The 13796-nt window shown below is 42.6% G+C and overlaps 1 protein-coding gene across 5 annotated transcripts in view; it reads left to right on the forward strand.

Moving 5' to 3' along the window:
• The window catches only part of eipr1 (EARP complex and GARP complex interacting protein 1), a 112314-nt gene extending 99171 nt beyond the window's left edge, over nucleotides 1-13143 (forward strand). For all 5 annotated transcript variants that reach the window (XM_038800331.1, XM_038800334.1, XM_038800335.1 and 2 more), the window contains one exon: nucleotides 12161-13143. In XM_038800331.1, coding sequence (XP_038656259.1) covers nucleotides 12161-12332 — 172 coding nt within the window. In that variant the 3' untranslated portion in view covers nucleotides 12333-13143. The remainder of the gene's footprint in view (nucleotides 1-12160) is intronic.
• The last annotated feature ends 653 nt before the right edge of the window (nucleotides 13144-13796 follow it).

Consider the following 13796-nt stretch of genomic DNA (forward strand, 5'->3'; position numbering starts at 1 on the left):
TCTGATTTAACTAGTTGGCTACTCTAAGGTCTTCTATCCCTTAGACTCCCTTGTTGATACCAGATGGGAACTAATCTATTTCAAACTATATTTCAAGTTATTATAGGATCCCAAATCTGCAAGGAAGAATTTTAACTCACTTACCACTCAATGTCCCTTAAGGGTCTGGAGCTGTTGAGAATATATAGGTGAGTCTTTTGGGTAAAACGCTATTTCAGGTTCCGATTTAAAATAAACCACTGTTTCAGGTTTAGATTTGAAATAAACCACGTTTCAAGTTTAGAGTTAAAATAAAACTTGTTTTTGTTTGCCTTTACCAAATCCTAACAAATTACTTTGCATTTAAAGATCTCATTTAGTTGATCAGACTTCAAGAGCTCTCTTTAACGATTCTTCTGTTGCCTTGATGGCTTGTGGCTGTTCTTATTCTTTGGTCTTCCAGCTTCTTCTGTTTCCCAAGGACCGATGAGCTGACTCGAATCGGATCTAAGAATAAACTTGAACCGAATACTCTAAGGTTGTCAGTTCTCTGAGTTGGTACTTTGCTGCTGGCGATTCGAGACTTTTATACTCTTAAATTCGCCTCTCCAGCACATTTCAACCACAAAGCATTGTCTCATAATTTCCCTTATAGATATGTCACATTTCAAAAAACCTTGCTGTCCTGTACCTGGCTCAAGGCTGCTAAACATTTTAAAACCACCTGTCTCCTCTTTCCCAAAATATACACGTCCTGTTCAAGATTACCACATTTGCAAAACCCCATTTGTTCCCTTTTTCTCAGAGGATTTTACGACTGTTATGCTTCGTAAACTAATCTACGGCTATATCCTGTCCACTTAAAATACTAGCAGTTTTCTAACACATCGTACGTGCTAGCTTCCAATTCTTGTAGCACCGTGCTCAAACTTGCCATGTCTCCTTAACCACTGGTTCCCTTTTACTCAACGTTGCTTTTTCTTTTCAGAAGTCGTAACCTTCCGAAAATAAAGCTATATCCTGTCTATCTCAAACACTCATGGTTTTCTAAATGATCCTTTCTCATGCCTGTTGTTTTTCTTGAACTTCTAACCTCTTCTGTGCCTGCTAGCTTCAAGCTTTTAAAAGCGATCTGACATTTCCACTTGTATGTTACTTTACCTATTTTCTACATGTTTCCTTTATTCTGTTTATTTTCTTCCAAACTACATTCTCCTTTCCCATTTTCGTTTACAGTACCTTTGAATAACTATTGTCATTGCCTTTTTAAAATCAATCCAAATTAAAAAACATTAAAATAGTCTTTCATTTTTAGTGCTGTTACTAAAACGTATTTCCAGTAATGTTATTTATTTCTAATTGTTTGAAATTGCTTTTTGGTATTATAATTTTGAAGTAATATTTTAAAGTTTATTAAAAACTTTAAAAATAATATTATTAACTGCAACAATCCACCAAAAAGGTGGAAAGAACTTCCATTTAACTAGCCGCTTTCATGTCCATGGAGTGTCCCAAACGCAATACATTTCAAGTGTGCTCACTGCTGTGGTGTCGACACGGTCTTGTTTTAGCGATGAAATGAATGACAAGATCCAACTGTTTTATTGTTGTTCTCTAAGGGATAAACATTGGTCAGAATATTGCGACAACTCTCCTGCGTTTTGAATAGTGCCAAGGGATCTTTTACTTCCACATAGCAGGAAGATAGGGCTTTGGCATAATGTCTCATCTGAAAGCCATTATGGCACTCAAGTCAGTACTCCACTGCAATGTCATCTTAGATTATGTTCAGTGTCTGGATTGGAACTTGTTCTGACTCTAAACCAATGCTGAAATATTCATTGGCTTGACACAACAAGAATACCTTTGTTTTAATATTCATTATTGACAACTCCGCCAATACCTTCACGAAATACTCAGTCAGCCTCGGGCCTTCCACTCCCTCAGGCAAGCCCACAATTCATTAATACTGCCGCTTCGACCTGTTCTCCAAGTACTCCAACTTGACGGAGTCCTTTGTTGGCCTCCATCACCCTCCGCCGCTCCTCATCCATTGGGTTGAACTGGTCACTGTGCTGTGACAGAGAGCTTCCTTCACTCCCTTCAACTTCTCTACTTGCTCCCGTACCTCGGCCGATGGGGCAGCACGATAGCATAGTGGTTAGTACAGTTGCTTCACAGCTCCAGGGCCCCAGGTTCGATTCCCGGCTTGGGTCACTGTTTGTGCGGAGTTTGCACGTTCTTCCTGTGTGTGCGTGGGTTACCTCCGGGTGCTCCGGTTTCCTCCCACAGTCCAGAGATGTGTGGGTTAGGTGGATTGGCCATGCTAAATAGCCCTTAGTGTCCAAAAAGGTTAAGTGGGGTTATGGGGATAGGGTGGAGGTGAGGGCTTGGGTAGGGTGCTCTTTCCAAGTGCCGGTGCAGACTCGATGGGCCGAATGGCCTCTTTCAGCACTGTAAATTCTATGGTTCTATAGAACCATCATGACCAATATCTCTTAGACCTTTAACTTATCTTTGAAATGGCCTACTTAGATGCATTTAAGAAGGTGGCTCACCACCACCATCTCGAGGACAACTGGGCATGGGCAATCAATTTTGGCCTTACCATTGATACTCGCAGCCCATGAATGAATAAAATGATGGCTCCTCTACACTTGATGTGCTATTTTAGGGTTTCATTCTGCCATATAGCAACCTGTGTGAGCAATGAAAAGTATGGCAGTGCATATATTGAGTTAAAATGATGCAATATAGGCTGGATGAGTTCTAAGGTGAGAAAAAGGCCAGGTCCTCCAGAAAACCAGAAAAATAGGAAAAAGTCATATCAAAATTTTCTAACCTCGACAAGAATACATAGAGATTCATGGTATGCATGTCAATATTTTTATCTGGTTGGCTAAAATTTGACTCATCATGTAAGTGCAACCAAAAGTCAGATTTTGTATCCACGTTGCGCTGTGTAGATGTGAACAGGTAGCCAGAAGTATGTGGTGACACTATGCATAATTTAGCATAGTAAGGGTATGAGAAACCCACCTCGGCAACCCTCGTCGTGTCATTGGGGCACAGTCCCGATTCTCTGCTGGCGGGAGCACTTAGTTTCAAAACTGGAGATTCGCGCCCCTGGTCTCATCCAGACTGAGTGAGGAAGGTTGGGCAAGGCACGGGTTTTAGAATCCCAGCGAAGGTAAATCCGTCGATAGTGGAAATCTGCCAGATTTTGCCACTCTGAGGAAATTAAGGGCCAATGTTTTGAGTTCTAGTCCCACTCCGGACCTTGAGCATAAAAGTAAATAATAACACTCCAGTCCAGAACTGAGGGAGTGCAGTACCATTAAGGTGCTTTCTTTTGGATGACGAGGTAAACCAAAACCCCATCCGTCTGCTCAGGTGGATATACAAGATCCCATGTCACTACTTTGAAGAGAGCAGGGAAGTTATCCCAGTTTCCAATCCAATATTTATGCCTCATTCAACGTCTCAAAAACTTTCATCTGGTCATTATCACTCTGCAACATTATCACATTGCTGTTTGTGGGAATTTGCTATGTGCAAGTTGGCTTTCATGTTTCCTATATTGCAACAGTGACTGCACCTCAAAGTTACTTCATTGTTCATTGACTGTAAAGCGCTATGAGACAATTGTTGGTTGTGAAAAGCACAAAATAAATGCAAGTCTTTCTTTTTGCAGAGTAGCATTTTTATGGTGTTAAATGTGTATGAGATCAATGTGGAATTCAGTGCATGTGCAGTGCCTCCTATAATCAAATACAGAAGGATAAACACAATTTATTTATCACACAATTGTTACAGCGCAGAAGGAGGCCATTCAGCCCACCGTGCCTGTACCAGCTCTCAGAATGAGCATTTCACTTATGCCATTCTCCTGCCTTCTTGTGACCCTACAGATTGTTTCATTTTAAATAATCTCCTAATTCCCTCTTTAATGCCTCGATTGGATCTGCCTCCACTACACTCCTGTTATTTATTTAATCTATTAAATTATTATTTATTCTTTCATGGGATGTAGGCATTGGTGGCAAGGCCAGCATTTGTTGCCCAAGCTTAATTGCCTGAACTGAGTGGTTTACCAACCATTTCAGAGGGCAGTTAAAAGTCAGCCACATTGCTGTGGGTCTGGAGTTACATCTCGGCCAGACCCAGTATGGACGGCAGATTTCCTCCCCTGAAGGACATCAATGAACCAGATGGAGTTTTATGACAATTGACAATGGTTCCCATTGCTGAGGCTAGATTTTTAATTCCAGATTATTAATTGAATTTAGGGCAGCACGGTGGCGCAGTGGGTTAGCCCTGCTGCGTCACAGCGCCGAGGTCCCAGGTTCAATCCCAGCTCTGGGTCATTGTCTGTGTGGAGTTTGCACATTCTCCCGTGTTTGTGTGGGTTTCACCCCCACAACCCAAAGATGTGCAGGGTAGGTGGATTGGCCACGCTAAATTGCCCCTTAATTGGAAAAAAATGAATTGGGTACTCTAAATTTATAAAAAGAAAAAAAACTTAATTGAATTTAAATTTCACTAACTGTCTCGGTGGTATTTCTGTGACATTCTGTCCCCAGAACATTAGTTTAGCTTTCGGGATTATATGCCCAGTGACATTACCACTTCTCCCGTAATAATGCTCATGGGAAGTACAATGTAGGCACTATTATTCTCTATGAAGGGCAGCTCTGGGATGGAGAGGAACCAATGACACAGGTAGAATGTGGAAGGAGGTTCTGTGTAGGCAGATTGAGGAGTTGAGCAATAATTTATAGAACAGAACCTCCAAGGTTATAATCTCTGGCTACTTAAAATTAGAGGGATGAATACGTGGCTCAAAGACTGGTGTGGGAGAAGTGAGTAATGGTTCATGGGACATTGGCATCAGTACTGGGGAAAGTGGGGAGTGTAGTTTGGGATGGCCTACATCTGAACCATGCTGGGACCAGTGTTCTTGTAGACTGTATCACTAGGGAAGTAGAGAGGTCTTTAAACTAAAGAGTGGGGGTGAGGGTTTAGTTAAGTGGAAAATTAGGAAGTTAAGGTAGGAATGCAGGTGTTTTTTTTTCTTTCTTTTTAAAATTATTGTCACAAGTAGGCTTACATTAACACCGTAATGATGTTATTGTGGAAATCCCCTCAGTGACTAGTCGGAGTGTCAACAGAAAACAACAGATAGTGACAGATCATATGAATATAATATTGCACCAAGGACTCATACTAGGAGGGGGATGGTTCCAATGATGGAAGGTTCAGAAAATCAGGGGTATATGAAGGAGCAGTGGCATAGGATAGTGAGGCGGAACTTGACTGTCATAGTGTGGAAACGTAAACAAAAATATGCAACAAACAGCAAATCCAGAGTCGTAAACAACTGTAAAAAAAATCTTAATGCATGAAGCATTTGCAGCAAGATAAATGAGTTGATAGAACAGATAGCAACTTATGAGTATTAGCTATTACTGAAACGTGGTTGCAGGGTGACCGGGAATAGGTGCTCAACATTCCAGGGTATACAATGTTCAAAAAGAACAGGCCAAAGGGGAAAGGAGGTGGTCGTAGCATTGTTAATCAAGGACGGATTCAGAGCAGTGCTGAGTCATGATATAAAGGCAGTGGATAGTGATAGAACATAGAACATAGAACAGTACAGCACAGAACAGGCCCTTCGGCCCTCGATGTTGTGCCGAGCAATGATCACCCTACTCAAACTCACATATCCACCATATACCCGTAACCCAACAACTCCCCCTTAACCTTACTTTTTAGGACACTACGGGCAATTTAGCATGGCCAATCCACCTAACCCGCACATCTTTGGACTGTGGGAGGAAACCGGAGCACCCGGAGGAAACCCACGCAGACACGGGGAGGACGTGCAGACTCCGCACAGACAGTGACCCAGCCAGGAACCGAACCTGGGACCCTGGAGCTGTGAAGCATTGATGCTAACCACTATGCTACCGTGCTTTCACAATTTGTGCATGTAAATATGGTGGGGGGGGCAGCGGAGTTGGTGGGTCTTTTGTTTGACTTTCGGGGGGGGCAGCGTGTTATTAGCTGTTATAGGTTTTGTTATGTATAAAATTGAAAAAGTTGAATAAAAATGTTTTAGACAAACAAAGGAGGTCAAGAATAATGTTAAATTGAAAAGCAGGATATACTAAGTGGCAAGGGATAGTGGAAGACCAGAGGACTGGGAATTTTTTAGGATCCAGCAGCAAAAGACTATAAAGCAAATTAGAAGGAAAAAAACCAAAGATCCGCTGTTGAGTGCCCCAGCAGCCCATAACACACCATCACAGCTTCCGAAGTCAGATTGGCCTTCCTGAAAGTGAACACTCAGAAAGCGACGGCTCCCCACGAGATCCCTGGTCGTACACTCAGAGCCTGTGCAGACCAGCTGACAGAAGTATTCGCAGACATCTTTAACCTGTCCCTACTCCGCTCCGAGGTCCCAACCTGCTTCAAGAAGACCACCATCATACTGGTGCCAAAGAAGAACCAGGCAACGTGCCTCAATGACTACCGTTCGGTGGCCCTGACTTCAGTCGTAATGAAGTGCTTCAAGAGGTTGGTCATGAAGCGCATCAACTCCATACTCCCAGAGCGACTTGATCCACTGCAGTTCGCATTCCGCCGCAACCGGTCCATCTTCCTGGCCATATACTCATCCCCAGAGCATCTTGACAACAAGGACTCCTGCATCAGACTCCGATTTATTGACTGCAGCTCCGCCTTCTACACTATAATCCCAGCCAAGCTCATATCAAAGCTCCAAAACCTAGGACTCGGTTCCTCACTCTACAACGGGATCCTCTGCTTTCTGGCCAACAGACCACAAGAATAAGCAACACCGTCTCCACAATAATTAGGATAGCACGGTTGCATAGTGGTTAGCACAGTGGCTTCACAGCACCAGGGTCCCAGGTTCGATTCCTGGCTTGGGTCACTGTCTGTGCCAAGTCTACATGTTCTCCCCGTGTATGCGTGGGTTTCCTCCGGGTGCTCCGGTTTCCTCCCACAGTCTAAAGACGTGCAGGGGTAGGTGGATTGGTCATGATAAATTGCCCTTAGTGTCCAAAAAAAAAGTAAGGTGGGGTTACGGGGATAGGGTGAAAGTGTGGGGATAGGGTAGAGGTTTGGGCTTAGATAGGGTGCTCTTTCCAAGGGCCAGTGCAGACTCGATGGGCCAAGTGGGCTCCTTCTGCATTGTAAATTCTGTGATAATCCTCAATACCGGGGCCCCACAAGGCTGTGTACTTAACCCCCTACTATACTCCCTGTACACACACGACTGCATGGCAAAATTTGGTTCCAACTCCATCTACAAGTCTGCTGACGATACGATCAGAGTGGGCCGGATCTCGAATAACGATGAATCAAAATACAGGAGGGAGATAGAGAACCTAGTGGAGTGGTCCAGCGACGACAATTTATCCCTCAATGCCAGCAAAACTGGCAAAGTACTGTACACACCCCAGTCAGCATCAATGGGGCCGAGGTGGAGATGGTTAGCAGCTTCAAATTCCTAGGGGTACACATCACCAAAAATCTGTCCTGGTCCACCCACATCGGCGCTACCACTAAGAAAGCACAACAGCACCTTTACTTCCTCAAGAAACTAAGGAAATTTGGAATGTCCACGTGAACTCTTATCAACTTTAACAGATGCACCATAGAATGCATCCTACATGGCTGGACCGCAAGAAACTTCAGAGAGTCGTGAACACAGAACAGTCCATCACACGAACCTGCCTTCCATCCATTGACTCCGTCTACACCTCCCGCTGCCTGGGGTAAGCGGGCAGCATAATCAAAGACCCCTCCCACCCGGCTTACTCACTCTTCCAACTGCTTCCATCGGGCAGGAGATACAAAAGTCTGAGAACACGCACGAACAGACTCAAAAACAGGTTCTTCCCCACTGTTACCTGACTCCTAAATGACCTTATGGGCTGACCTGAATAACACACCCCTGTAAGCTTCACCCCATGCCGGTGTTTATGTAGTTACATTGTGTACCTTGTGTTGCCCTTTTATGTATTTTCTTTTTATTTCGTTTTATTTTCATGTACTTAATTATCTGTTGAGCTGCTCGCAGAAAAATACTTTTCACTGTACCTCGGTACACGTGACAATAAACCAATCCAATCCAATCCAAATGAAATTTGAGAGGAAATATGCGTGCTGTGTAAAAACAAACAGCAAGATTTTCTATGAATATATAAATATATATGTTTCTGGAACCTACCTCTTCATTCACCTGAGGAAGGAGCAGCGCTCTGAAAGCTAGTGTTTGAAACAAACCTGTTGGACTTTAACCTGGTGTTGTAAGACTTCTTACTGTGCTCACCCCAGTCCAACGCCGGCATCTCCACATCATATAAATGGGAAGCAGGCGACTAAGGTAAATGTGGGACGAGGCTGGTGAATTAATAGCAAACAGAAATGGCAAATATGCTAAATAATTTTTTTGCATCAGTCGTCACCATGGAAGACATTGCAAATATCCCTAAAATATTAGATGGGCTGATTTTGAATAATGTGGTAGAACGTACAAAAATCTCAATCACAAGGAATAGCGTGTTAGAGAAACCCAAGGGGCTAAAGGTGGACAAATCATCATGACCCGTTGGACTGCACGCTAGGGTTTTAATGGAATTGGCTGCAGAGATAGTGGACCCATTGGTTCACATTTTTTGTAACTTGCTAAATTCCAGGAAGGTATTAGAAGATTGGAAAACAGCTAATGTGACTGACTTGTACAAAAAGGAAGAAAGGCAGAAGGCAGGGAACTATAGGGTAGTTAGTTTAACATCTATTAATGGCAAGATGCTGCAGTCAATAATGAAAGGGAAAATAATTTATCATTTAGGAAAGCCTACTCCTGCTTCTAATTCTTGAGTTCTTGTGTTGTGTTTAAACCAAGAAATCTGAAGGATAGTGCATCAGATGATTATTGAATAATACAGAATCATAGAATAATACAGTACAGAAGTCCATTGTGTGCGCTGGCTCTTTGAAAGGTCTATTCAATTACTTTCACTCCCCTACTCTTTCCCATGGTCCTACAATTTTTTCCCCTCCCGATATTTATCCAATCCATTTTGAAAGTTATTCTTGAATCAGCTTTCACCACCCTTTCAGGCAGTACATGCAAGATCATGTGAGTTTTTAAAAATCTTCTCATCCCACCTCTTGGCAATTTGCTTAAATATATGTCATCTGTTTACTGCCCTTCTGTGACTGGAAACAGTTTCTCCTTACTCTATCAAAACCCCTCATGATTTTGAACAACTCCATCAAATCCCCCCCCCCCCCCCCCCCGCCCCCCTTCACCCTCTCTGCTTTAAGAGTAACCCCAGCTTCCCTAGCCTGCCCATGTAACTGAAGTCCATTATCCCTCATACCTTTCTGGTAAATCTCTGCATCTATACAAGATCTTTATCTTTCGAAAGTATGGTGCCCAGAAGTGGAAGCAGGGGTCTGACCAGTGTTTTGTAAATGTTTAGCATTACCTCTGTTTTTTACTCTATGCCTCTATTAGTCAAGCACAAGGAGCCCATGGGCTGGATTTTTCAGCTCACCCACCGCAGGATTGCCGCGGATGGGACAGCAACCATGTAAATGTCCATTTTCCTCGGGTGACAAATTTCAGGTCGCCGGGCAGGCGCTTCCGAAAACTTACTCCCCATAAGTTTTTTAAACAGTCTTCCCAAATTGACACGAAACCAAAGATTTCTGGGCATGAACCCTAAATCTTAGGGGTGGCACAATGGCGCAGTGGTTAGCACTGCTGCCTCACGGTGCCGAGGACACGAGTTCGATCCCGGCCCCGGGTCACTGTCTGTGGAGTGTGCACATTCTCCCTGTGTCTGCATGGGTCTCTCCCCCACAACCCAAAAGATGAAGAGGAGCCAGTGGATGTGGTGCATTTGGACTTTTAGAAGGCTTTTGACAAAGTCCCGCATAAAAGATTAGCGTGTAAAATTAAAGCGTATAGGATTGGGGGTAGTGTTTTGAGATGGATAGAAAACTGGTTGGCAGACTGGAAACAAAGAGTAGGAATTAACGTGTTTTTTTCAAATTGGCAGGCTAGTGGGGTACTGCAGGGATCGCTGCTAGGACCCCACCTATTCACAATATATATTAATGATTACAAAATGTCACATCTCCAAATTCGCAGATGACACCAAGTTGAGTGGGAGGGTGCCTGTGAGGAGGATGCAGAGATCCTTCAGTGTGATTTGGGCAAGTTGAGTGAGTGTGCAATTGAATGGCAGATACAGTATAATTTTGATAAATGCGAGGTTATCCACTTTGGTAGCAAAAATAAGAAGGCAGACTATTATCTGAATGGCCATAAATTAGGGGAGGAGAACGTGCAACAACACCTGGGTGTCCTTGTACACTGGTCACTGAAGGTAAGCATGCAGGTGGAGCAGGCGGTAAAGACGGCAGATGATATGCTGGCCTGCATTACGAGAGGATTCGAGTACAGGAACAGGGAGGTCTTGCTGCAATTATACAGGGCCTTGGTGAGGCCACACCTGGAGTATTGTGTGCAGTTTTGGTCTCCTAATCTGAGGAAGGATTTTCCAGCTCTAGAGGGAGTGCAGCGTAGGTTTACCAGACTGATTCCTGGGATGGCAGGACTGATGTACGAGTAGAGATTGAATCGATTAGGATTGTATTCGCTGGAGTTCAGAAAAGTGAGGGGCGATCTCGTAGAAACCTGTAGAATTCTAACGGGACTGGACAAGGTAGATGCAGGAAGGATACTCCTGATGGTGAGTGTGTCCAGAACAGGGGTCACAGTCTGAGGATGCGCGGTAGACCATTTAGGACAGAGGTGAGAGGAAATGTTTTCACCCAGAGAGTGCTGTGCCTGTGGAATTCATTTCCACAGGAAGTTGTTGAGTCCAAAACACTATGGTTTCAAGAAGCAGTTAGATACAGCACTTAGGGTGAAGGGGATCAAAGGATATGGGGGAAAGCGGGATCAGGAAATTGAGTTGGATGTCAGCCATGATCAGAATGAATGGTGGAGTGGGCCTGAAGGGCCGAATGGCCTCTTCTTGCTTCTATTTTTTCCATGTTTCTTTCTATGTGCAGGTTAGGTAGACTGGCCACGCTTAATTGCCCCTTAATTGGAAAAAAATAATTGAGTACTCTTTTTTTAAAAATGAACCCTGAATCTCTCTGTTCCTGCCCACTCTGTAAAATATTTTATTGTCTCTCCTTATTCTTCTTTCCAAAATGCATCACGTCACAAATATCTGCAATAAATTTTATTGCCATATTTTTGCCCATTTCACCAGTCTATGTCCTCCTGAAGTCTGTCACTATCCTCTTCACTTTTTGCTACTTTGGCAAGTTTCATATCCTCTGAAAGCTTTGAAATTATGCCCTGTATACCCAAGTCCACGTGTATATATCAAAGAGATCAATGGTCTTAATACACACCCATATGGGAGGTACCACTATATACTTTCCTCTAGTGTGAAAACACCTTTATTATTGCTCCTTAGCCAGTCTTGGGATGAAATGAGAATAATACAAAATGATGATGGATATGGAGACAGAGATTTGAGAAACTTACCTGATAATGCTGCTTATTAGTCAGAATTTGCGACTATTTTTAAAAAAACTTTTGGAGCAAAGTAGAATCAAACTTTCCACTGGAGAAGTTTGGCACAAGTGTGACCAAGAATTGCAACAGCAAGATTTAAGGAGTGTGTACAACAAGAGCCTATTTTATGTAACATTTTTAACATGATTTTGTTATATAAAAGAGTAGGACAGTGGTTTAAAGATCCAAAGACTTGTACAAATAATACTTCTATCATTCAGAAACTGTGGTGAGTGACATATGTTGCACAAAATGGACCCTGGTGGATACGGAGAACACAAAGTACTGAAGAATCTGTGTTGGATGTTGAGGAGAAAATTGAATATTTATTGTGCACACTTTTTACCACATCAAACTATAAATTTCCTGATTTGATCGTGCTTGTGGCTTGGTAGATGTAGCCCAGGTTATCCTTTACGCAACATGTAGTGAAATATGATGAGGTTGAAGGGACTTTCCCATTAAATTGTGCTTAAGTTGTATTGAAGACATCTAATAAGTACTAAAATAATTTAGCTATCTATTGATTTTTCTTTGCAGGAAAGAACCACTACAGGACAGCATAATAGCCACATATGAAGAACATGAAGATAGCGTCTATGCTGTGGAATGGTCCTCAGCTGATCCATGGTTGTTTGGATCTTTAAGTTATGATGGAAGACTGGTGATAAACCGGGTACCGCGAGCATTAAAATATAGAATTTTGTTATAATTTTGCTGCACAATAAAATCATGGGCTGGGGTTAGGGTGGATTTTATAACATTTTAATGGGGTTTCAGCAGGGGAAGCCCCATAGCGTATGGTGCACCCAGAAGTCTCGGTTTCTTTGCATGCTGTTGAATATTAACCCCACAGCATTGTGTCTATCGTCGTTAACTTGTTCACCACCCAGAAGTCATCTTAATTGACAAGCCAGGCTTCCAGTTGGGTGGGGTATACTCCGTAGAAAGCATGTGGACCAGGTAGATACTGTCCTCAACCATGGAGTGGGCAGGTGCCTGATCCTATGGGGTGAAGGGACCAACCTTTAACTGTGGGGGAGGGGGTGGTGGTGGTGGTGGTAGGAGGAGGCACTCCTGTGAAGGCACTTGTCTTTTCCCTGAGGTTATCCTTCCCTTTCTCCAGCTGCTGCTTGGGAAATCCAACTGGCAACAGTGAAACTTACAAAGCAGGATAAATGCGAGACTTCCAACCTCACCGGTGTGAACACCGCCCCTTGACTAGCGGCTGCCAGTCACTTGTTCCACTTGAGTAAAATATGGAAGTCTGTGGAAGTCATGCTTCCATTTTCTACCCATTCACCCGTGTTTAATTTTGACACCACCGACCCCCAATTTTCTTTGTTTTGAACTATTCATGTATAATTTCTGTTATGTGAAACCTGGAATAGGAATTGTCATTAAGACACACATTGCGGAGGTCGTTAGCAACAAATGTCAGCGAAACATTTTCCAAAACTTTGGTTTGTGAAATCAGTAATTTAGACAGGTCAATAAAATAATTAAATAATTTTGATGGTTCACTTTCAGCCTCTTTGATGGTCCATGCAAACGTTTCACTATCATGAGCCAAACTTGTTTAATCTCCCGTTGAATAGTTTTACTGGTTTCCCCCTTTTCCCAAGATAATTGAGTTAAATACCAGGATATCTTATCTGACCTTGCAGCACAAATACAACCTTGAATGCCTGCCTTCTGTAGCTTGCTTCCTTGGCCTCAGTAGCTTAGGAAGTATTGCACTGTATACAGTGTTTAACTGTCTCAAAACTAATGACCATATTTTAAAGAAGCTATTTATCCAACTTCAGTTAAATTAATTAATTGAGGTTACAGTACAACTGCTGGCCTTTTTAATGGGAAATGCAACTTCAGTATTTGGATAAAGAACCCTAATAAACCATTTGCCTTAGCATTTATGTGAACCATGAACCTAACTGGATAATTTCAAAACTAGATATACATGCATCATCCAGTTGGCACCATATTTCTGAATATTTAATTGAATATCTCATATTTGATTAATAGATCAGATGAGGCTGATTTTTTAAACACCTACTGTGTCTCATTCCTATATATCACTAACAAAATACAAAAAGTATATCCATTATGTTCTTTGAGTAAGACAGATTGCTATACATATTCCTAATTGGAAGATATTGGCTATGCTGATATTTCA

This window comes from Scyliorhinus canicula, chromosome 6, assembly GCF_902713615.1.
Source record: "Scyliorhinus canicula chromosome 6, sScyCan1.1, whole genome shotgun sequence".
Taxonomy (NCBI): domain Eukaryota; kingdom Metazoa; phylum Chordata; class Chondrichthyes; order Carcharhiniformes; family Scyliorhinidae; genus Scyliorhinus; species Scyliorhinus canicula.